We start from the raw sequence: 23,910 nt of genomic DNA, 5'->3' as shown, positions 1-23,910 counted from the left end.
TTGGTAGTGGCCGCCAAGCGGCGGAGAGACGCCGAGGTGATACAAGTAGAGGACGAGATAGCGGCTTTAGAGGTGGCCTTGGAGGGGGATGTTGCGGCGTCCACACTGCATAATTTGAGCCTGAAGCAATTGGAATATAGGGATCTGGTGACAAACGCCGCCAAGACCCTCAACAGGGAGCAGCAGGGTCGATTGTATGACGTTGGTGATAAGGCCGGGAAATTGCTGGCATGGCTGGATAAAAAGGAGCGTGTTAATCGTGTGGTGCCGGAGTTGTTGACGGATGGGGGAGAGGTTGTCACTGATCCCGACGGTATAGTTCGGTGTTTCTCGGACTATTTTCGTACGGTATACACCTCGGTCTCGGATAGGCCGACTGAGGACTCGTGTGATCTTCTGCGTGACATCGCTCTGCCCTGCCTTTCTGCCATTGATAGGGAGGACCTCGATGGTGATATCACTGTAGACGAAGTGGCGGGTGCTATCCGTGCGTTGCGCTCCGGTAAGGCTTCGGGCCCAAATGGTCTGCCGATAGAGCTGTACAAGCTTTGTCCGGATAAGTGGGCTCCTCACCTGCGCGCCATGTTCGTGGAGACGCGGGGGCATGGGTTTCTTCCGCTCGATCAACGGCTGGCGACGATTGTGGTAATACATAAAGACGGAAAGCCCCGGGATAAGTGTGGCTCCTATCGGCCGATCTCACTTCTCAACGCCGAGCCGAAAATCCTTGCCAAGATTCTCGCTAACCGCCTGGTCCGGGTGCTTGGCGACTTGATCCACCCGGATCAGTCGGGCTTTATCCCGCACCGTAACACTGCACTAAATCTTAGACGCCTCCATGGAGTGATTGCTAGGACGGGCACGATGCGAGAGCCGGCTATTGTGGCGTCCCTCGATGCCACGATGGCCTTTGACACGGTGGAGTGGGCATACCTGTGGGCTGTGCTAGCCAAGTTCGGCTTCGGGCCTGGATTTGTGGGATGGGTGAGGCTGCTCTATGAGGGGCCTCTTGCAAGCGTCGTGGTGAACGGGCGGGCGTCGGCACCGTTCGAGCTCGGGAGAGGCACCCGGCAGGGTTGTCCCCTGTCGCCGTTGCTGTTCGCCCTTGCTCTTGAGCCGTTGGCGGCGTGGATACGGTGGCACCCGGATATACGTGGGATTCGTTGGTCGCCTGACCACGAAGACCGTATTTCACTCTACGCCGACGATATTCTGCTATACCTTGCCTCGCCCAAGAAATCTCTGATAGTGGTTTGTGACGTCTTGACATCTTTCGGTAGAAACTCGGGCCTAGTCATTAATTGGGGGAAGTCATACTTGTATGTCCTGTGTGGGGATGTCCCGCCTGTCCCGCGCAACTGCTCGATCCAGATAGCCCAGCAGGGCTTTTTGTATTTGGGGATCTATATTTCCACCGACCCCATTTTACGATACGAGAAGAACTTGCTCCCTCCCTTGGCGCGTCTGCGGCGGGATGTGGCGGGCTGGCGGCGATTGCCGCTTTCCCTCCTTGGCCGTGCCGCACTGTTCAAAATGATGTCCCTTCCCCGTTTCCTCTATGCTCTGCAGAATACCCTTGACTTGGTCCCGGCCAGCTATTTCCGTGAGGAAGAAAGCCTCCAGCGCGCACTCTTGTGGGACGGGCGTCCGCGTATAGCGATCGCTAAGTTGACGCTTCCGTGGTACGACGGTGGTATCGCGCTTCCAGACATTCGACGTTATTACTGGGCCACACAGTTGAGCGCGATTAACCATGGTGTATATGGTCCGGCGCTGAGCCCCGGCTTCGCCATGGACCGATGGTTGCTCCGTGGGGGTAATTACCACAGAGCGTTGTACTCAAAGTCGTAGGACTTCACCCTTACAGGGCCCACCAGAGTGGCCGTTCATGTATGGAAGGTGGCGACGGACTCGCTGGGCTGGAAGGGTAAGCTTACCCTTGCCACCCCTCTGTTTGACTCCGATATTCTAGGGAAGCTTTGGCATACAAAAGGGTTCGAGAAATGGGACCTGATCGGCATATCCAGGGTTGGAGACCTTTTGGTTAAGGGTAGGATAAAGTCATTCGAGGAGTTGCAGAAGGAATACGAACTGGGGAGCACGGAGTTCTTCCGATATGCTCAAGTGCGCCACGCCTTGCGGTCAGTCCTTGTAGAAGGGGAGAAGGTGCCCGAGTCCTCTCCGTTGGAGGACCGGATCCTGGATGGCCATATGCCAGAGAGCACGATTTCGCTCATTTATAAGAAACTTATTAATGTTCGGGCGGATCTTCTTCTAGGGTTGCGCGATCAATGGACCAGGGATGGCCTTGAACTAGACGATGAGGATTGGCAGTATGCAGTTTCTTCTCCCAAAGAGGTCGCTATCCCCGCGCGCCTGCGGCTGGTGCAGCTTAAAATACTCCATAGGGTCTATGTGACGGGGCCCAGGTTGGTCCACATGGGTTTCTCTGAGGAGGGCTTATGTAAGAGAGGCTGTGGTATGGTGGGTACCTTCCTACATATTATTTGGGAATGCGGTGCGATTATGGAGTTTTGGAGGCGAGTCCACGAGGTGATGGGGGAGGTGACGGGAATTGCCATGCAGCCTGAGGCGCGGTGTTGTCTCCTGAATGTCTGGAGTCCTACTGACCACAACGCGGCACAGACTCAGTGGGTGACCCTAGGGAACATGGTAGCCAAGCGCGATATTGCTCGGCTGTGGGGCTCTAATAGGCCTCCTACATTGACAGCGTGGATGGAAATATGGACTGGAGCATGTTTAGGGAGAAGACAGCGTATTGTGCTCGAGGGCGCCCTCGGAAATGGCATTCTGTATGGGGGCCATGGAATCAGTACAGAGGGGACATATGCCTGCCCCCAGACCCGGACCCGCCTGAGGAGCAGCTTTCCCCTTAGCTTTCTTTCCGGCTTTGAATTTCTTGCTGATATGTGTTTGTTTTCTTGAGTCTCTGCCTTTCCCTCCTTTCCCTTACTATAGACCTGTGTCTGTTGGACGGAATGGGGCTCGTCCCCCCTGATGGGAACCTCTTTTGGTGCTTACAGTACTTATCGCCTTGTTTTTGTTTTAGGGTTGGATTTATGTTTATTCAAAACAGAACCTTTGACTCTCCTGTCAGTAAAATGTGGACGCAAGCATGTGTTGAGTCTCTAAAGCTGCCGTACCTCCGGGTTGTCGGCTGAATAGCTGTGTCACTGATTTAAAATAAAGGTTTTAAAAAAAAAAAAAAAAAAAACATGTCAGTCTAGTCAGTAGATTTGAGAGAGTAATGCTGATCTTTCAAGCCATGATCTTTCTTGCTATATATGTCCAGTTTGTTTTTAGTCTGTGTCCTTCATGCTCACTGGCTCTCTAGCTCAGTGTCTTAGCCCAGTCATTTTTCACCGCTGTGGCGCTCTCAGTTCAACTTTTTTTCCCACTTTGACGACTTTGACAGGAGCCACTCGCCCTACTCATCTACCCCATCCCTCTTTCTTTACTAGTAGAGTCTTAAAAAATGTCCCTCCAGCCTCAATGTCCTCTCCTTTCCAAGGTCAAGTTTTTAATTGATGTTTAGACAATTGTCTTTAAAACATAAATGCATCACATTTTAAAATTCAGAACAATTATTAAAAGATTTTTAAAACGTCTAACCCCACACAAACACCACCCCCTAAATCCGTTTAAGTCTCAATCTATTTGTCCTATCCCTGCACGCATTTCCCTTGATTGCCCAACATCAGTCCGAATCCCTTCTTCCTTTCCCTTTTGCTTTTGAAAGTATAGTTGTTGTTATTTGTACATGTAAATACATGTTGGATGCAGCAAGTCTGTCTTTGCACCTCCGCCTCCCCTCATCACTTGCCTGATGCATGCTTTCTTGCATTGCGACAATAGAATTTGCTGTCTTTTGTAAGTTTGGCAGAATACTTTTACAATGATTGCTTTACAAAGTAAAAAAAACATATAATCCTCTCTATTTCAGATCGTGCCCGAGTTACTGGAGGTCTACCAGATGTTGTCACTATTCAGGAGGGCAAGGTAATGGATCCTTGGTGCCTAGCTTTATCTCTCAGGGACTGTGGAGTTAAGTTTCCTGATGTAGTCGTGGTTACAAATTTGGCCCTTAAGACCTAAATTCTGGAAGCGGTTTATTTTGTAGTTCAGTTTTACTTCTCATTTGTATGTGGAATGTCACTTGTACATGTTTGAGGATGTATCCAAGCGGCACATACTGACATGCTAGCAGACGTTGATCGTTATGTGTATTCTCCATCACCATATTACATATTTTCTTTTAGATCTTACAATAATGGCAACTGATGCGAATTCAGTATCACTTACTAAATTCAATAGTGTTAATTTTTTATTTTATTTTTTTCCAAATCAACTGCATTCCTGGAATTGACCGCGGGAGAGAGTGTTCAATTAAACACCCAAATTAATGCATGTTTGCCTTGCTAGTTGCACACAAAATAGACACTGTGTGGACGCAAATAATGGCATGCATATGTAACTGTGAATCAGAAAGACACTGTAGCTGCTTCAACTCTTACATAATGTACACATCCGGAATATGTTGTGGCTCTGGTGCTATAGAACTCTTTAGTGATGCGAGCAGATAGACAGCTATAACTGCATGTAGCCAGATGCTAAAAAGAAATTATTTTAGTTCTGAGAAAGTTGTGTGGTCTGAAAGCAGTACTGCATGGAAGCCAGTGCCCCACTGCCAAATCAGCTTTGCCAAGTTAACCACTTGTTTAATGGGAGATAAAGTTGAAAAATGACTCAGGAGGCGTCACGTGCAGTTACCCTCAAGTTGGCAAATGTTGTTCCCTTATGAATCAGACGATTAAAAATATCTTATGGCCCCTTTCACCAATCGTGTTCCAAAAAAATAAAAATAAAATACAACTTCTTGTCCATTAGTGTCATAATGTGAGCAATGTGTTTTAATCATTCTGACAATATTTACCAAGAACGTAATAGTCGCTTATGTCCTGAGGTGAAGGCTTCCTTGGGACATATGTACCACATTGTCAGCTATGTACCATAACATTTAAAACATTTATCCTGGCTAAAAGTCTCCCAGAGCATGAGATCCCTTTCCATATTTCATGTCTCTTTTACAGCGATTAAGCCAAATTCCTCTTTGCCCTTGTAGAAAGCTGTACTTCCTGTCTATTGTTTGATAGTTGAACAGGCTGGTTGCTCTGACATCACTCAGTTGTATATTGTGAATAAGGGTTATCAAGTCTTCATCACCCTTTTCGTTTAAGAAAAGAATGTAAATGGCTCATCTCCTTATCGAGTTTTTATCCATTCAATTTTTTAATGGCCCATTTTTCAACATTTTCCATTACCCACATGCATTTATCGGGTAATTCATAAAAAGGCTTTAAAACCTGCAGTTTTTGGATTACGTTAATCCAATAAAATTAAATGATTAAACCCCTTTGTAACATCTGATGATAAAATTGGCACATTAAATTATAGCTGTGGATTTCACCCCAAGAAAGCACTGAAGTATTATTCAAAAAGTTATGGGTCAATCGCTTTTTTGATAATATAATCATTGATTACCTCAAGGATAGCATTCCTAGCAAAAAGTTTAAACTTTTGGTCTTACTTCTTTGATATATTTTTGATAGTGTGTTTTACTATTGACTACACTTTGTTCAAAACATAATATTTTGTTTTTAGTATTACTTACATTTTTACTTTTTGGGTAGAATTTCCATTAGTGCACCATCTTCTGTTAGAAACTGTCACTAGCTTCCAAGAGAGATATGGTAGCCTCAGAGAGCATTTGTATGTTAACAGACAGAGCTGAATTTATGCATTATTTTCCTTGGAAGAGTGTTTGATTAGCAATGCAATAAATTGGGATTATATATATACACTAGTCCATGGTGCATTTTCAGTTCAAAAGGAGCGTTCGAAAAGAGGACACAATCAGCAAGCAGAGCCTCATACAACTCCCAAATAGATAAATAAAGACCGACAAGGAAGAATAATCTGAAAATCTCTAGAAAGTATCAAATGTATAAACCCAGCAACATGAATCATGCATTAGGGATATATAAGATTCCTTAATCTGTGCTGTTATGGAGACGCCTTCCTAAATCAGTAGGGATTACTTTAAAAGGGTCACATGGTGTGGGGTGGCCTGTTGGAAGATAGAGTCAAAAAGTTCTTGCACGGCCTCTCCGAACCCTGACAGCAGTATGGATTCTTATATCAACCCGATACCCTGTACCTGAAAAGTGGTGAATTGCTGATGCAGCGGTAATGGGGACTGCTCCAGCGAAACAAATTAGCCCTGATGCAATGCTGCTGAAGACACACAATCCCTGGTGTTAGGCCTAGAAGCCTGTGAACTTGAGTAGCTTAGTGACGTTATGCAGCCTAACACTGTGGAGCACCACTCAACTCTGAGTGAGCCCGTTCCTTCCCTTAATTTTGCATCAGAGCCAGAACATGGCGAGGTGGGTGCGATCTGGCAACATCACATAGAACAACACACTGAGCCTTGCAGCATCTGAATGACACTGAGTCCTGGAGGGTGTACCCAGGGACTGCTTCCAGTGAGGTGTCCCAGAGTCCTCATCTTTAGAATATTCCACAGGTGTAAGACTGGATCAGAAACTTTTTTGCAACGCTCCTGCATGGAGCTAGATTGTGCTGTCGACTCCACACTGGTTCTGTACCACCCTGGAAATGACAGAGGGGAGCCACATATGCGCGCTACTCCTGCGTGCTGACATGAATCTTTACCAAATGTGTGTACCAGTGTGCAGATGTCTAACTAAGAACATTTTTAGAATGTAAAAAAGAGGCCACTTCACAGAATGGGGAGTTGGGAGGGTGGTGAGGAATCTGCAGGTAGATAGAGTATACACCAGCAGGGAATGGTTCTTAGTACATCTACCACTCTTGAGGATTCTTTTCAATGTATAGTTTTTACGTATTCATTGTCAACGGAAGGGATGTATTTGTGCTTAACCAACTTCCATATTTTCATGTTATGAATGGGAATACTTTTTTTTTAAAATTTTTTTAATTTTTTTTATTGAAGTCCAAAAGCAAATTACCTACACATCCGATACATTAAGGAATAATGATATCAGACATAGTCAATAAATTCAAAACATATTGCATATACAAGAAGTAAAAGACATCCAAATCTAAGAAAGAATTGCTAAAACCAAGGCTCAGCCACCAATAAAATCCCCCTTATATATATGACCATGTCCCTTAAACCAGATCCAATCCTACCTCCAAACTCACTGGTCCTTCAGTCACCAATTTATAAGGATAATAATAATGATGGATCCCAAAATTTTTTTGTCAAAATAGGAAGACCATATTTTCTAATAATTTTTGCAATCATTTCTTGGCGATAAAGGACTTGAACAATTTACAACATTTATGGTCTCGGCAAATTAGGGAGACACACCATACATTATGCTGACTGCTGTTTTGTTTACGTTTTTTCACAGTCACTTAACCTCACCTGCAACATTTGGGGCGACCCCGTGCCGGAGGTCGTCTGGCTGAAGAACGACAGGCCGCTGACTGAGGACTCGCACTGCATTGTGAAATTCGAGGCTGGAAAGTACGCCAGCTTCACCATCACCGCCGTTGCCACCACCGACTCCGGCAAATACGCCATCCGCGTGAAGAACAAGTACGGCACCGAGACGGGGGATTTCACCGTAAGTGTCTTCAACCCGGAGGAGGGGGAGGGAGAGGAAGAGGCCCAGCCTGAGGAGGCCCAAGCAGCAGAAAAGACGACGAAATGAACTTCATGATGAGGGGAAATTGGGAGAAACACTTGTCCTGTTGTTTTGTGAGTGCACTGTTTGTGGCTTTGAATAGGTGGCGGCCTGTGATCCTTCCGCCAGCTTCACCTGTGTCTGTCATCACCTGTCGACCACACCTGAGAAGATTGCAAGCTTCCTTAACGCAATGTCAGACGGCTGTGTTCTGTACATCATAACACCGTTTCATTTGTTTGTCATTCACGTCACAGTGACGCTCACATGTAGCACATCAATGGGTGCGACAACAATTTGTGGTGGCGGAGGGACACATTGCTGCCTGAGCACGCATGTACACTCGGACAACCAATGACAAAATAATATTTATGGAGTGCAATTTTACTGTACTGTATGTAGATTAACATAGCTCGGTAGAGACAGAGGTTTGAGGATCCAGCCGCGCCACATGCCTCTTGTGCTGGTTCTTATTTCACGCACCAGCACGTGACAGCTCGCAAATGATGATGTATGAACCTGCCCACTGTTCACTAATAAACGGTGCACATTTGTTTCACCTCTACCTCCACCTTGTTTCACTGTGTGGTTATTTTTCACCTCTGATTGCTGTTTTATGTCATGGCACCCACCCACTAACACCATATTCACCCTGCACCACTCACTCTAAAGAAAATTTATAATGCATATTCACTTTTACCAGTAAGGGCTGAAGTGATTCTTACCCTTTGATTAGTAACCAGGGGCGGCTCCTTCGCTAAGGCGGAGGCGCATCGCCCCACTAGTTAAAATGCCCCCAGTGAAAAATAAAATGGTTATAAACATTATTACCATTTTGTTTTTCATTGACACTGCAAACTCCCGTCCCAAGTCTCAGGACGGGGGTGGGCCGCTCCAGACTGAAAGCAGCAGAGAGGTGCTGGGCTGGGCACTTTAAAGTGTGCATGTCTCTTTGGCCGGCCATCTTGGGACGGCCAGCCAGACATGTGCATTTTAAACCTCTCAACCCTGCTGTCTTGGGCAGCTGGGTTGAGACCAAGCAAAGGCCTCCAGTACTCTTTGGAGCGCTTAGAGAGCCTGTTCCATCCAATCCTGTCACCGCTCTCACAGCATGAGATCAGCACCAGGATTGGTTAGGGGACTTGGCTGGGACTCACTGGAGGAAAGAAGAACACCGGGACTGGAGCGAGGACGGAGGTAAGTGACTTTTATTTCCTTTAAAAAAATGTATTTTATGTCTGTATGTATCCCTAAATTGACGACATGCATTACATTACCGTTTTAAAGTTAAACATTTCAACTTCAAAACGATAATGTACTGCATGTCAGCATGAAGTTATTCTAGTTTACTGTTTTGCCCGCCCCCCCACTCTCCCTTGCAGGAAGCCGCCACTGTTAGTAACATCTGAAACTGCAATGGGAAAACAAAGGGGCATATTATCAAGCGTGGAGTTAAAATTATCGCTAAAGCGGCAATAATGGGCTTGATAATATGCCCTTGAGAATTCCAATAGAAGCCCATGTTCACACCAAAACATGGGCTTCTATTGGAGTTCTCACGGGCATATTATCAAGCCCATTTTCGCCGCTTTAGCGGCAGTTATCTGCCGCTAAAGCGGCGATAATTTTAACTCTGTTTCTTGATAATATGCCCCAAAGTTGTTTTATATAAACACCACCCTAAAGATTTGGGGGCAGATTCGTTAAGTATTGGGGTAGCGCAGCTCAACTACCAAAGTTGCTGCAATAGATTACGTCAAAAGGTAAGAGGAAAACAGTGACATATCTGCTAAGATATGGTGCTGTGTTTCTTTACTCCAGCCCTGGCGCACTCTAGGCTGCCAACGCACACACCCTTGCACAGTAGTGCAAGGGTGTTTGCATTCCATCAAGCACAGGCTTTGTACTGAACATGGACCCTTCCAGCACAAAAACTATGCGTTAATATTTTTCCCACGTTGTATGTTTGTTGTACAGTGCAGCACATGTTTGAAAAATTTGAAGAATTTTAAAAGTAGCTTAACTGTCACGCCTTGCTTGAGGAGGCATAATTTTTAGGTGAAACTCATGCACTACAAATGTTAGTCGATAGAGGTTTGCATCAAAACTTATGGATGGTTGCAGGGGAACGCCCATGTACCACCCGTAGTACACCTCCTTGATACAAAGTAGCGCTTAGCGGTAATTTGCATTAATATTGTCAATATTCCAACTCAATCATGATTTGTGTTGGAATGTAAATCCCACCACAACACTTTGCGCTTGATTTGCATCTCTTTTGTGACACAGATCCCAAGCGAAATGTTAGTAAATCTGGGCTTTAACTCACAAATAGTATTTTCTTATAGTGAGTCATTATTTAAATGTTTCCATAAGTATTGGTGTTTATGTCATACAAACCTAGCTGACAGTCAATGGAACATTATACATAAGAACAGGAGATGATTAAAATTCATTAAAAAAAAAAAAAAGAATACAGGAACGGGTGTGGAGATTGTGGATGTGCCACATGGTTGGCACCAGTGATTGGGAGGAGTCGCATCCATTTTTGATGGTGGATGATACCTGATACAGCGGTAAGTGTTTATTTATTTTCTGGAGTGCAGAAGAAGTGGAGCTAGCCATTTGAATAGTGAGCTGGTATACTAGATCCTGGAGGTATAGTTTGCAAATACTGTTTTAATTTTTTGTCCTTTTTGCCACTGCTTGACTTCAAGCCATATGATGTCTTGGTTTCGCGTTTCGTGTGTTTTGGAAGCTTTTGAGATATTACGTTTTCCTGCCATGCAAGGCATTTGCTGTTGCAACCTTAAATGTGATTAAAAAGTCTCCAAGATGGAATATTCTTGCAATGTGGATTATTTATAGTGAAACTTTTGGGGAATTGACTCACGGACAACCATCTTTCAAATCCTGCTTCTTTGATGTACATGGGTTCAGGCCTTTTTAAGTGTACCTCTGCGGCAGCTACTCATTAACCCTCTTGCCAAAGTCTAGGCAGTCTCTCATAACTGATGCTCTTTACCTCTCCACCCACAGGGAGACATTTTTTTAAAAGTGGTATGTAAGGAGTCTTTGTGGTAGTGACAGAGTCTTGCTTGCAAACATTTCACATGAAAGTTCCCTAGCTCAGTAACAAGCCGTATTTATAGGTTTTTTTCTTTCCACATACCTATATTTGATACTCTCACCTAAGGTTCAGAAGGCTTGAGAAGATGGCCCCTGCACTGGCTGTCTCATGGGTTGTACTTTGAAGAAGGCCTCCCTTCTGAGTGGGTCCTCTCTTTCCATCAGCTCTGGACCCACTGCATTGTAATAACCTTGAATTAATTTGAAGCATCAGCTGGGAAGGGTGATGCACCAGGAGGTCCAGGACATTACAGAAGCTGTACTGCTGTACTTGTAATTCTAGAGAAGGACTTTGACTATGAATAAAGGAGAGGTGCTGCCCTAGCCCCAAGGTGAAGACTTGTAGTTCCATAAATTCCATAAATATGCCAGTTTCAGCTCAGGCAGTACACAAGTCTTTATGCACAAAGCGCTATCCATCAGAGAGACGGTTGCCATAGACTCATGGAGGAGCAAGATAGCCGATCACTTGTGAGAGTTTTGAATCTTGCATCCCTCCAGTCCATACCCCTCTTTTCTGGCAAAAAAAGATCTGCCAGGCCTTGTTTTCTGTTCGGTCAAAGATTATTAATGGTTCGAAGGTAAACGCCCAACCAACTGAATAAAAGGAACACAAAAATTACCCCCACTTTGAACCCTACATTTAGTCACACTGAACATGCAAAACCAGTGAGCCCAACCCTCCTTAGAAGAGTTCCATTTACTCATTCTTCCAACTAGTCAACAATGCTCTCGCTCTACCATCTATCTACTCATTGTTTTTTCCCTTCACCTTTTCCTCCCACTTACCCATCCAATGATACTTTCTTCAATCCATCCATCTTTTCACATATACATTGATTGTTTCACCTACCAATATAGCCAAGTATACTTCCATCTTTCCACCTATCAATCCTTTTTCTCTTCCTTCCTCCATCTTTTCACCTATCTGCCCATTCACTCAGACTTTCACTCATCAATTTTTCCACACTTCAATCCATCCATTCACCTTTTCTTTATTCGTCCTTTCACTCTGTCATCTATTCTTTTACCCTATATTCTGTCCATCCTTTCACCCTGCCATCCATTAATTCACCTTCCTTCCTTTCACCCTTCCTTCCTTTCGTTCACCTTTTCTTCCTTCTCTCCTTTCATGTTTTCAACCTTTCATGCAGCTTTTCTTCCCTTTTTTATTTCCACTTCGCATCTACTCAGCTTTTTTCTCGCCATCTTTACTTTTACACACCTTTTCATCTCTCTCACTTACTCTTTCTATTTTCCTCTCTCTGTTTCCTTACTTTCATCATTTCTCTATTTGTTGTCTTCCCAGGCAGCCAGTGACACCCCGCTTAAGCTTCTGAAGCTGGCGGTTCACTACCACACTGCTCCCAACGTGTCTAAAACCTGCTTGGAGCAATCACTCAAAAAACCCTCCCTAAATCCCACCAACCATGCAAGTTAAAGACCTTTAAAAAACTCTTGAGAAAGCGCACCAGGCAATTAATTAGCCCAACATCTGGAAGAGAATAGTCTATTGTGAGAGTGGCAATCGGGTTTCAGCCCACAGGAAATCTCGGTAAAGGCAAGGATGAATATGAGAGAGTGGCTCATGGAAATCATCACTCTAAGGTCCTGATTTATATCTTGGCGGACGGGTTACTCTGTCGCAATGGTGACGGATATCCAGTCCACCCAAATATAAATCCCATAGGATATAATGGGATTTATATTATGGCGGATGGGAAATTCGTCACCTTTGTGACGGAGTAACCCTTCTGCCAACATCTAAACCAGGCCCTTAGTATTGCTTGACCTTCGAATCCCATTTGATATATTTGATTATAGAAATCACATTTGATCTCATTGATTATAGGTATGCTGGTCAGTCACTTATGGCGTATAGGGGGTGTCCCTCCTCCCTCAGTTGGTTTGAAAGTCTGAACATCTCAAATACTTCTGACTGGTACATCAACACCAGTTGTTGGGTGGATGTTGATGTTTGGAGGGCTCCAAGAAGCTCCTCTGTCTGCATGCTCTGTTACCTCTGTATGAAGCCTTCTCCCAATCTTTTTGCCTGGGGATAGAGCTTAGCATATATGCTGAGGAAATCCAGTCGCTGCTCCCTCTAGTCCAGTACCCTGTCCAGCTTCCTGGAGGTGATCCAAGCAATGATGTGTGAAAACTGGATATATTTTAATACTAATAAAACTGAACTGCTGCTGTTCAGCCCAAACGTTACAATTGGCAAAGTGCATGAGCCTCATAACTGCTAGAGAATAAGCAAAGTTAAGAGCCATTAGCAAGGTTAGAAACCTTCAACAGCATTCGTGGCAACATCCTGACCAAGACCTGCTACTTTCCAATTCGCGTATTCTCTAAATACTATCCAGAGTCACCGATTGAAGCTCTGCTTTTGTGGATACTTCCAAAAATGTTTTAGCTCTCCTTCAAAAATTACAAAATGTTGCATCTCGTCATGGCATTGAAAAAAGTCTTAGCATATTACTTCTACGCTTCTTAAGCTCCACTCACTTCCAATAGTGAAGCAAGTTACATTTCATACCCTAGCTAGACATTTTAAGATGCCTTGACTTATAGGAAATCAAGGTTGAAAGTTTACCAACCGTGTAGGAGTTTATGATTACGAGACAAAGAATGGCTGTAAATGGTATTAATTAGGAGAAACACTTTTGGTAGAAAACCTTTGCATGTTGCTTGTGGCTGTTGGTGAATAATCATCCTTTTTATATCAGGAAGTTTGTCAGCTTTGCCAATATAAGAAGAGGCTGAAGATCTACCTCTTAGTATTGGTCACGTCGGTGCCTGGATACCTTCAGGTTTTGTGTGTGACTTCGGCTGAATAAGACCTATATGATAGAGACCTGCTTGAAGGACTGAGTCAAGGGAAGAGGCCACTCAAGAGCCAGGAGGTCTACTTTCCATCTGGTCTTGACAGACCAGACAGATCACTGAACTGTAGCTGCTGTTAAGCATGTACTGCAGCCTCAATCAGCCCCTGCATAACAGCTCTTCTTTCGGGTTGTAAATACTTTGGTAAATTGTACGGTGGTGGACAGGGAGTGTGGCCTTGAAGAGGTCTCTACAATCCCCTTTTCACATTGTTGGGTACCAGTATTTAAATGCCATCCAGGTTTCTGCCCCAAACCGTTGGTGCCCAACTGAACCCCACCTAGGGTGCCCCGGCACCTGTGGTTGTCACCATACCTAGTGATATTGTGGGTGCCACAGACACCACAAACGAACGTAACCACAGATGTCCAGTTCCAAAAAAGGGCCTTTGAATTTCCTTGAACATCTTAGGTGCTGTGTCTAGTACTCTCTGCTACTCAAATGAGGACTCATTACCCCAGAAACCCAGTAACAGAGACACTACCCAGTTTCAACCCTTAAACCCATTCTGTGGTCTACATCAACCATTTCACTTTTGGGTATGGGATTTGTAGGGTTTGGGGCAGGACCAGAAATAAGCGTTCTTGCTTGGACCCCACACAGGCTATGACCTGAGGGGTCCACAGTCTGTCAAAATATTTGCAACGCCACCACGTAGCAGAAATGGTGTGAGACACTCGCTTTTAACTGAAATATCACGTTTCAGCCACAGAAGGCAAAGGTACCATATAGTTTCTTTTGAAGTCTACTTTCAACTATTCTACCTATTACTTGTAAATGAAACACTACATGCTTTCGCAGGTATGGCTCCCACCGGACAGTGACCATTATTAAGCATTATACTTTGTGTCCTAGTACATCTGCCCGACCAGTCTGCCCTTGTAACGTAATGTTGGCATCTAATAAGTATCACTTTATTATCTTGGACCTTTGACATTCATGGTAAGTGACATTTACTCACAAGAATACTACCCATTACTAGTAGCAGCTGCAGGAGGACTGGTAGAACAGGCATGCCTGAAGGTTGTGTGGATATAGGATGCAGGTTTCAGGAGACACATTTATGCCATCGAATAAGGCCGAGATTTTGTTTACCAACAGCAGGATAGTTGACAGCAACTGGAGGAGACACAATGGACATCTCTTAACTTGGAGGGGTGGAGAGTAGGGCAAGGAACCTTGAATATGCATAGGAGATCTGCTAGTATATGGTGGGCAGAACAGCCATTCCATGATACTGTGGATGATGTCAACACAGGTCTCACTGAAAGATTTATGTGGACAGCATGTGCCTCACCAACTTAATTGATTCTGAAGATAGAACAAGTATGGTGTATCAGAGAGATCCATCTCGTACCATACCAGCGATTTTCATCCCCTCAAAGAGCAAAATGTTTTTATGTTGCCCCCTCCCCCAATCTTTGGTGGTGGGATTAAATGGTGGGATGATTGATGGTGTCGAAAGGGAGGGACCTTAGTAAGGGCCTGATTTAGAGTTTGGCCGCTAGGGTACTCCGCTGCAGCGATGACAAAGCACCTTCTCTGCCAAACTGAAGTTCTGCCTGCCTCATATAGAGTAGGGTGAAACTTAAGTATGGAAGAAACGGACACTACTCCATCTCCACTGCTGACATATTCTTTTGACGGCCCGATGCAATAAGGTCTGTCTGAGGTTTGCTCATTTGTCTCCCACCCTATTTAGAGTGGGTGGATAAATAGCCAGTTTTTACTCTCACACACCGGCTGCAAGTGCAAGTAAAAGATTTTAATGACCCCAATGCCAGGGGAGAAAACTCACATGGTGAGAGGATCATTACCTTTTTTATTTTCAGAAAACAAATTCCCGCTTTGGGATTTTGTTTCTGAAAATGAAAAAAGATATTGAAAGTATGTTGTAGGGCACCCTCATGTTGGTGTAGCTGCATGCCACACTTTCAATATATTGACAGGAACCGCCAGTACTGCAGTTCCTGCTAATGTAAGAGATGTCCATCTCCGTCAGGGTGACAGATTATTTTACTCTGATCTCCTGATTGAGTAAATACTAAACTCTGCTGTCTAAATCAGCCACTAACTTGTTGGCCCGATGGAGATTGTATGTTCATAAGTGTTTCACACATCTGTTACCTATTCCTTCTTTTTTGAGGAAGGACGATACTAGACACTAGACACCACACTACTGTTTCCAGGATATTTGGACAGTCAATAGGGGGTTGTAGGTAAGGTGCTAAAAATATCAATGTTGTCCAAAAAATCTTTAAAAACACTCACAAAAGCAGGAAAATAGAAAAAACAATGCAGCAAGCAACAACAATACAGCAAAAATTAATATCACTAGCACACATGTAGAAGAAAACCAATTGAATCAACAGGGATACAAGGGTCATAGAACAGGGTTACGAGGTATCCTCAAATGTTGCCAGGCAAAGACAAAAAATGAACACAGACCTTATATGGCCTCCAGTGGGGATAATTTCTCTGGTGACCCGGAAATGCCTCTCAGTCCTCTTTGGTTGTTAACGGGTGCAATAAAACAGTGATACCTGCAGTTTGTTGTAACAGTGTTCAATGATGTCCTCCAACCAGTAGTGAAACCTGTAGAATAAGTGTTGTTACTTACCATCCATCTTCCAATATTGCAAACCTAAGGTTTGGCATGAGCTTCACTCCTTGCTGTTGTCTCTTTCTGCTAAGTGGCTTTTAGTTTTGGGTAATAGCATTAAAAGCTGTGACTCAGCTGTCAGGGACCGCACGCTTATCTTTTCCAGTGGTAGCGTGGCCTGGTGCATAGCGGCCAACCCGGGGTAGCAGCTAACCCTTGCTCCGCTTGTAATCCATGGCGCATCCTACTGGGAATCATGGATGCTTCTAATTGTTGAATCACATGCTGATACAGAGCGACAACGGTGGTCTGGATCCCAGCCCGGGAAGAAAGCGAGATCACAGCTGTGAGCTCTCTGACATGGTGCAACATTCTGGAACACTTGCAGTGCGGGATTGGGCAATTCCTCTTTTATCAGTCTTTGTTTACATTCTATTTATTCTTCTCTTTTCATTGCCCCTTCTAGCTGCAGTCCATACTCTTCATGGCCCAGTCTCCCGCACAGCCCCATCCAGTGGCATGGCATCCCTCTCCTATCATTCCCCAGATCTCCTGCCAGTGGTCCTCTCTCCCATGACTATCTACCTTTCCCATCACAGTCCGCCTCTTTTGTCACTGAGTTCCCATCTCTTCTGTCACAGTTCATCACCCCTCTCACTGTCCATTTTTCCCCTCACCCTGTACCTCTCCACTCACTGTCCATCTCTCACCTCACAGATCAACAATCCTGTCACTGACAAACGCTCCCCTCCCTGGCCACTCTCCTATTCTCTCTTATCCAGTATGTATCCTCTTCTTGTGTCAGTGCCTACTTCCTGTCAACGCCACTTTTTTCTGGCTCTGCCCCTCTCAACTGTCACTTTCCGCCCTCTCATCTCTATCCACATTCCACATCCCTCCCAACACTGCCCACTTCTCTTCCCTCACTATCCTGTTAACGTCTAGGCCAGTTTACACAGTTCTCTCCAGAGGGGACAGGTCTTTCTAGCAGAGTGAGTGGTGAAAGGAAATAAATCACTTGTTATCATTCCCGCACAGTTTAACCAAAGTGTCTACACATTAATCCAATCGACTCTTTGATCTGTGTTTAGTAGGTTTAATTATAAGTTTAGAAACAAATCAATGTAGATCAATCTCAGCAAAATCGTATAAAGATCAGATTAAGTCCAAATCTCCCTAAGGGATGTACCCTATATAATACAAAGCAAATGACTAACTCTAAGATAATGATGCAGGTAATCAAGAAAAAGAAGTTAAGGTTACATTGCATCAGATTATTCTCTTTAATGAGCATGAGTAAGGTAACTTTCCCAACACTACTTTAATAAGGGCGGCCCTTAACGAAACCATTTGAGTAAGAACATAATCAAGTAAGGTAAGAAGAAAGGTGTCAGCCATCAGAGTCTTCAGTAGAAAACACTCCGACGATGGGTCAAGTAGCTTAAAGACACGCAAGCAGAAGCATCGGTCTGCTCTCTAAGGAAACCTAAGATGGACTCTCTCCCTAACTAAACATAGCACATAATATCATCTGCCATTGATGTGACACTCTCATGTGACTTCTCCTAGGGAAATTTCCATAGCTCTGGCACAACTGGATACTTTCAGCACCTTTTCCAGCTAGATAGAAGGTTATCTCTTCTCGTCCTTGGTCATTCCTTTCCCGAGAGAATTCCTCTCCTTGCTTGTTAACTCGGCCGATTCTTCCTTCTCATGCTTTGCCATCTACTAAGACAAAACTCCTTTATTTTACATAATGACCCTTATCCACACCTGCAATAGAAACAAACTCAACAGCATACATTCCATAATGAAAGTTAAACGTGAATTACATTTGAGTCTTAACGTGAGCTGCAACTGAACTATTTTCTTCTCGAGGCCTAGTTTTGCTAAGCTAACATGTGTACAGGGTAACAGAATATGTGCACCTTTCTACACATAAAATAAATGCAACTATTTAGAGCATGAATACATACAATGAATAATAAATGTCTCAGTGTGTGAAGGGGAAGATAACACGGGAGAGCGTATCGGAGGTTTTAGAGTCTTTATTGCTTTGTGCACACGTTTTCTTATGGGGGTGGGTCGGTAATAAGGTAGCGGAGTCTCTGTGGTCCGTTCCCGGGGTTCCTTCCTTCCCGCCGTGATCCTTCCTCTCCCGGGGTCTGGTCCGATACGGGCCGGCTTGGTCGTCTGAGGGTAGTTTATCGCCCAGGATCTCGGAAAACACAAAAAGAACCTGAGGTGAGCACTCTGTCTTTCCTTATATAGTGATAGGGAAGGGGGTGAGGGAACACTCTGTGCACAAGGGGTCAAGAAGCGTGTGACTGGGTGCTCAGGGAGGGTTGTGATCGGGATCTTCACCAGCTCAGCAACTGTAAGTGCCCAGACGTCCCCCTTTCCCCCCCCCCCTTTCCGGACGCCCACCCTTTCTCCCCACCCAGCCCGTGAAGCGCTCGCGTACCTGCGAGAGCCACGCTCCTCCGGGAACGTGGCTGGGCGGCTCACGGGGTCGTTGGCCTCCTGGCTCTCGTAACCCGTAGACTGCTTCCTCTCGTGGGCTCGTCCTCCGACCTTCTCTCCTCCGGCCAACGTCCAGCACCACGTCCTTGTTCTCCGCTCTGCTGTCCGAGGCTCCCTCCTCTGTCTCTGCTCCTCTGTCCAGAATCTCTTGCTCCCTCTTCGTTCCGTCGTCCTCCTCTCCTTCCCGGGTGTCCACGCACACAGGCGGTAGTGCACTTCCTGGTATTTCAACCCCTCCTTCTTCGTCATCACTGCTATGGGCGGGGCTGTACGCGAACCCTTTCCAGTTAAAGGAACGGTGTCCCGTTTCTTCCTGCACGAAGGGTGACTGCGCTCCTGAGGGGATCCACTCAGTCTGCTGATGGGAAAAAAGAGAGGACAGCGTGTCGATCACCTTGGATGACCTGCCGGTTGTGTTCTCGTTCGGCCTCGCCCTGCTACACACCTCCCCCCTAGGAATCTCCTGATTCGGGAGAGGATTGCGAGAGAGATAATCTGCACTTTTGTTCTCCGAGCCTTTCCTATGCCGTACTGTAAATGAGAATGGCTGGAGGGAGAGAAACCAACGCATCACTCTCGGATTCAGGGAGATGTTGCGGCTCATCCACTGCAAGGGAGCGTGATCGGTGAAAAGGGTGAAGGGACGGCCCTCAAGATAATACCTCAGCTTGTCGACAGCCCATTTTATCGCTAAGCACTCTTTTTCAACCGTGGGGTATTTCAACTCTCGTGGGAACAATTTTCTGCTGATATATAAGATGGGATGGTTGGTACCTTCCGGGTTTTGTTGGGAGAGGACAGCCCCAATGCCATAGTCAGAGGCATCGGTGTGAAGAACGAACGGGCGGGAAAAGTCAGGTGAGGACAATACGGGACTGGTGGTGATCACTCGCTTCAAGGCATTAAATGCTTTCCACATAGCGGGGGAGGGCGTTAGCAGGGTCTGGGACCTCATGTCTTGTTTGAGGGTGTCCGTGAGGGGGGTGGCTATTTCTGAAAATTGGGGAATGAAGCGACGGTAATACCCTATCAATCCTAAAAATCCTCTCATTTCTTTCTTTGTTCTGGGAAAGGGGGTTTCCGCTATTGCCCTGACCTTTTCTATCTGGGGCTCTATCATGCCGTGTCCCAACACGTACCCTAGGTATCTCACCTTGTGGTATCCCCACCCTGGATTTTTTTGCGTTCACGTGTAATCCCGCCCGTTGTAGGGCCTCTAAAATGGTTCAGAGATGGTGTAAATGTAGTTCCCAGGTGGTGCTAAAAATCACGATATCATCGAGGTAGGCAGATGAAAATGACCGGTAGTCACCGATCACGGTATTCATAAGGAGCTGGAATGTTGCGGGGGCTCCGTGTAAGCCAAAGGGCAATACCGTAAACTTGTATAGTCCGTCCGGGGTGGCGAAGGCGGTTTTCTTTCGGTCTTCTTCGCGCAAGGGTACCTGCCAGTACCCTTTGGTTAGGTCTAAGGTCGTGATGAACTTGGCTTCTCCCAACTTCCCGATCAGCTCATCAATACGAGGGATGGGGCAGGCGTCGAACAAGGAGATTTCATTCAGGGCTCTGAAATCCATACAAAATCTTGTACTCCCATCTGGTTTTGGTACCATGACAATGGGGGAAGGCCACTCACTCCTCGAGGGCCTTATCACCCCTAGTTTCAGCATGGTCTCCACTTCTTTTTGTATGGCTGATCTCCTGGCCGCTGGTATGGGGTAGGGGCGCTGTTTAATGATCCGGCCTGGTGTGGTTTCAATGCGGTGTTCGGTCAAGGAGGTTTTGCCCGGCTGATCCGAAAAGAGGGTGGCGAAGGGCAATAAGGTGTTTCGGAGGTCCTCTTTCTCCGGATCCGTAAGGTCGTCATTCACCACTAGGTCAGTCAGAGTGGAGAGGGAAGGGGCAAGCATCGGTAAGGTCAGGTTGGCCGGCTTTGGTGGGGGTCCTATCCATTTTTTCAACAAGTTGATGTGATAGGTTTGTTGCTTCCTGGCGTTAACTTGGAGCTGATAGCTGGTTTTCCCTATAGTCCTCACCACTTTATATGGCCCCTTCCATTCCGATTGGATCTTCTTGGTGGATGAGGGAAGGAGGACCAGGGCCCAATCACCGATGTCTAATCGTCTCCACTTCTTGCCTTTGTCATAATAGGCTTTCTGGGTCTTCTGGTTTTTCTCCAAATTGGAGTAGGCTAGATCCCTCAGTTTTCCTATTTTGGACTTCAGCGCTTTCGTATATTCGAGCATCCCCCTTTCCTGTTCGCCTTCTTCCTTCTCCCAGGCCTCTTTGGTCATGTCCAGGAGCGTCCGTGGTTGTCGTCCGTACAGCATCTCGAATGAGGAGCATCCGAGACTGCTCTGTCTTTGTCCCCATATGACGTAAAGGGCCAGGGGGAGTAGTTGATCCCATTCCTTTCCGTTCACCGTCAGCATTTTCTTTAACGTGGCTTTCAGCGTCCCGTTATACCTCTCGACCAGGCCGTCGGTTTGAGGATGGTAGACTGCCGTACGGATCAGCCTTAGCTGAAAAAGCCCACACACCTCTTTCATCAAGCGGGATATGAACGGAGTCCCTTGATCCGTTAGGATTTCTTTGGGGAACCCTACTCTGGAAAAGAGTTCCAAGAAGCTCTCTGCAATGAGATGGGATGTAGGGGATTTTAAGGGGAACGCTTCGGGGAACCTGGTAGCGTAGTCGACTATGACGAGCGCATACTGGTTTCCCCTGCGGGTTTTTGGCAAGGGTCCTATGAGGTCCATCCCCACTCGTTCAAACGGGGTTCCTATGATCGGAAGTGGCTGGAGAGGCGCCGCTGGGGGGCGATGGGTGTTCTTCTTTTGACATATTTCACAAGCCTGGCAGTGGGTCTTGATATCCCTGTATACCCCAGGCCAGTAGAAGTGGCCCAGCACATTCTGTGTGGTTTTTTTGCTTCCTATGTGCCCTGCCGTTAAGTGGGAGTGAGAGAAGAACATGATCTGTTCTCGAAAGGTCGTCGGAACAATTAGCTGGTGGGGGTCTTCCCTGTTTCCTTGCCTGTATAGTAGTCCCTCCTTTATGAGAAAACGAGGGAATGATGGATTGGGGTTATCCTGATCTCGGTGAGCCTGCTCCCATGCCTTACCTAGTGAGGCATCGTTTGTCTGTGCAAACTTAAAACTCCTGTCCAATACCCAGGGCTCGGGGGTGGTCAGAGTAGAGAGGGGGAAACTAGGGACCGACCTCGTGCCCCGTGATGCGGCCTGTTGTTGCAAGGTTCTAGTGAATAGGTCCAGAAACTTGGGGTTGTCTGTTCCCAGGATAAGGTCTTCCGGTAGGGAGTCTAGCACACCCACCCTGGCAGAGCAAAGCAGGCCGTCGGGCAAGCCAATGGGTATGATGGCGACTGCGTAGGGTTTAATGTCTCCATGCACACATCTGACGTGTACCTGCGTGTCAGAGAGGATCTGGTGGGATCGTACAAATTCTCCCTGTACAATGGACTGTCGACAACCTGAGTCTAGTAGGGCTTTTAAGGTCTTCCCATTCACCCGTACACTAACATGGAATGCACTCCCCAACTCGGCGGTATAGAGGATTGATCTGGGGACGTAGCCGACCTCCATGGGCTCCTCCGCCGTTTTCCGTTGTGGGCATAGTCGGGCGATGTGGCCCCAGGCCCCGCACTCGAAGCACTGGGGTCCTCTGAACGTTGGCACGGCTGGCCTCGGAGAGGGAATCTTTGAGGGTTCTGTGCGGTTTTTCCGATCGTATCGGGTTCCGGCGGGGCGGGTTGGCTTCTCGGGTGCAAATTACCAAGGAAGGGTATTCCTGCTGTTCCTCAATATACGAAAAAAGAGGAAGAAGAAGAGTCAAAGGAAGGGCTGGACCCAACTACATACAATGTGCGTTTAGAGTTGGTAATCCATTTGTTGGATAATAATGCCCTCACACACCCTTTCAGGTGTCATGCTTCATCATATGGGCTTCTCCTCGTCGGGCCGGCGGTGCAATGCCTAACGGGCTCCCTTAATAAGGGGCACTTTATCGGAGATCTTCAATCCAACTGCCGTATGGTGAAGTGCGGGTGTGGGGGCCTGGGTGGTGTATATGTGAATAAGTGATATAAAACAGGGTTGAAAGTGCCAATTGGGAATTAATTTTATTCTGAGGGCCTCCTTCCCTGATTAAAAATGTGAAGGTGTAGCACTCAACAGAGTATAATGTCTCATGTAAGAGTGGCCTATGTTAGTATTTAATGGTCAACATGTTTCTCGCATAGAGTTATTGCACTCGCTATTCTTCAGGACCTAGAACAAAACTATCTACAAAATAGAGAGAATGTTATAATATTAATATTCTCAGTTGAAGTGGTATAAAGCGAGTCAATGTCTCCTAATTAAAATACCTGTTAGTGTCTGGTACTACCCTATTTAGTATAGATCCAGACCACAACAGTACTCGGTGGATGTAACATGAGCAACAACTCTTCACAAAGTAGGAGTTTTTCGTGGCTCATGCCATGCAAGTTGACCTACCCTCGCCACCGAGTCTCGGGTTCCCATGCCAGCTGTTTAGGCTGGGCCCGAGCATAGGTTGCAGCCATTTCCATGGCTTGTCCGGTGGTGAGACGAGGGTGTTGGCGAGGCCATTTTTGGGTATTATAGGGTAATGGTTTCAAAAACTGTTCTAGATATATCCGGTCCATTATGTCTTCTTTGGTACTAGTGGCCGGTGTCAGCCATTTATCGGCGGCCATTTTCAGTCTGAAGAACAGCGTTTTAGGGTTCTCCCCCGGTGTGCCTCGTTCTTTCCGAAATCTTACCCTATATACCTCGGTGTCTAGTCCTAGGTGGTCGAGGATCACCTTCTTGATCTCGGCGTAGGGAGTCACTCCTCCCGGATTGGCCACCTGATAAGCCGCTTGGGCCTCCCCTGTAAGCAAAGGAGCCAAAAAGAATGGCCACTTCTCCCCTGGCCAACTGCAAGCCTGGGCAACATGCTCGAAATTGAGGAGAAACACATCTGGGT

General features: G+C 46.1%; 1 protein-coding gene across 4 annotated transcripts in view; it reads left to right on the top strand.

The window, feature by feature from the left end:
• Window positions 1-23,910, top strand: part of MYOM1 (myomesin 1) — a 709,264-nt gene that overhangs the window by 423,458 nt on the left and 261,896 nt on the right. For all 4 annotated transcript variants that reach the window (XM_085605828.1, XM_085605831.1, XM_085605829.1 and 1 more), the window contains 2 exons: window positions 3,965-4,020; window positions 7,482-7,697. In XM_085605828.1, coding sequence (XP_085461954.1) covers window positions 3,965-4,020; window positions 7,482-7,697 — 272 coding nt within the window. The remainder of the gene's footprint in view (window positions 1-3,964; window positions 4,021-7,481; window positions 7,698-23,910) is intronic.

This window comes from Triturus cristatus, chromosome 5_1 (assembly GCF_964204655.1).
Source record: "Triturus cristatus chromosome 5_1, aTriCri1.1, whole genome shotgun sequence".
In the NCBI taxonomy this organism is placed as follows: domain Eukaryota; kingdom Metazoa; phylum Chordata; class Amphibia; order Caudata; family Salamandridae; genus Triturus; species Triturus cristatus.
The sequence above is the reverse complement of the archived record's forward strand: the minus strand, read 5'-3'. Positions and strand labels throughout refer to the sequence as shown.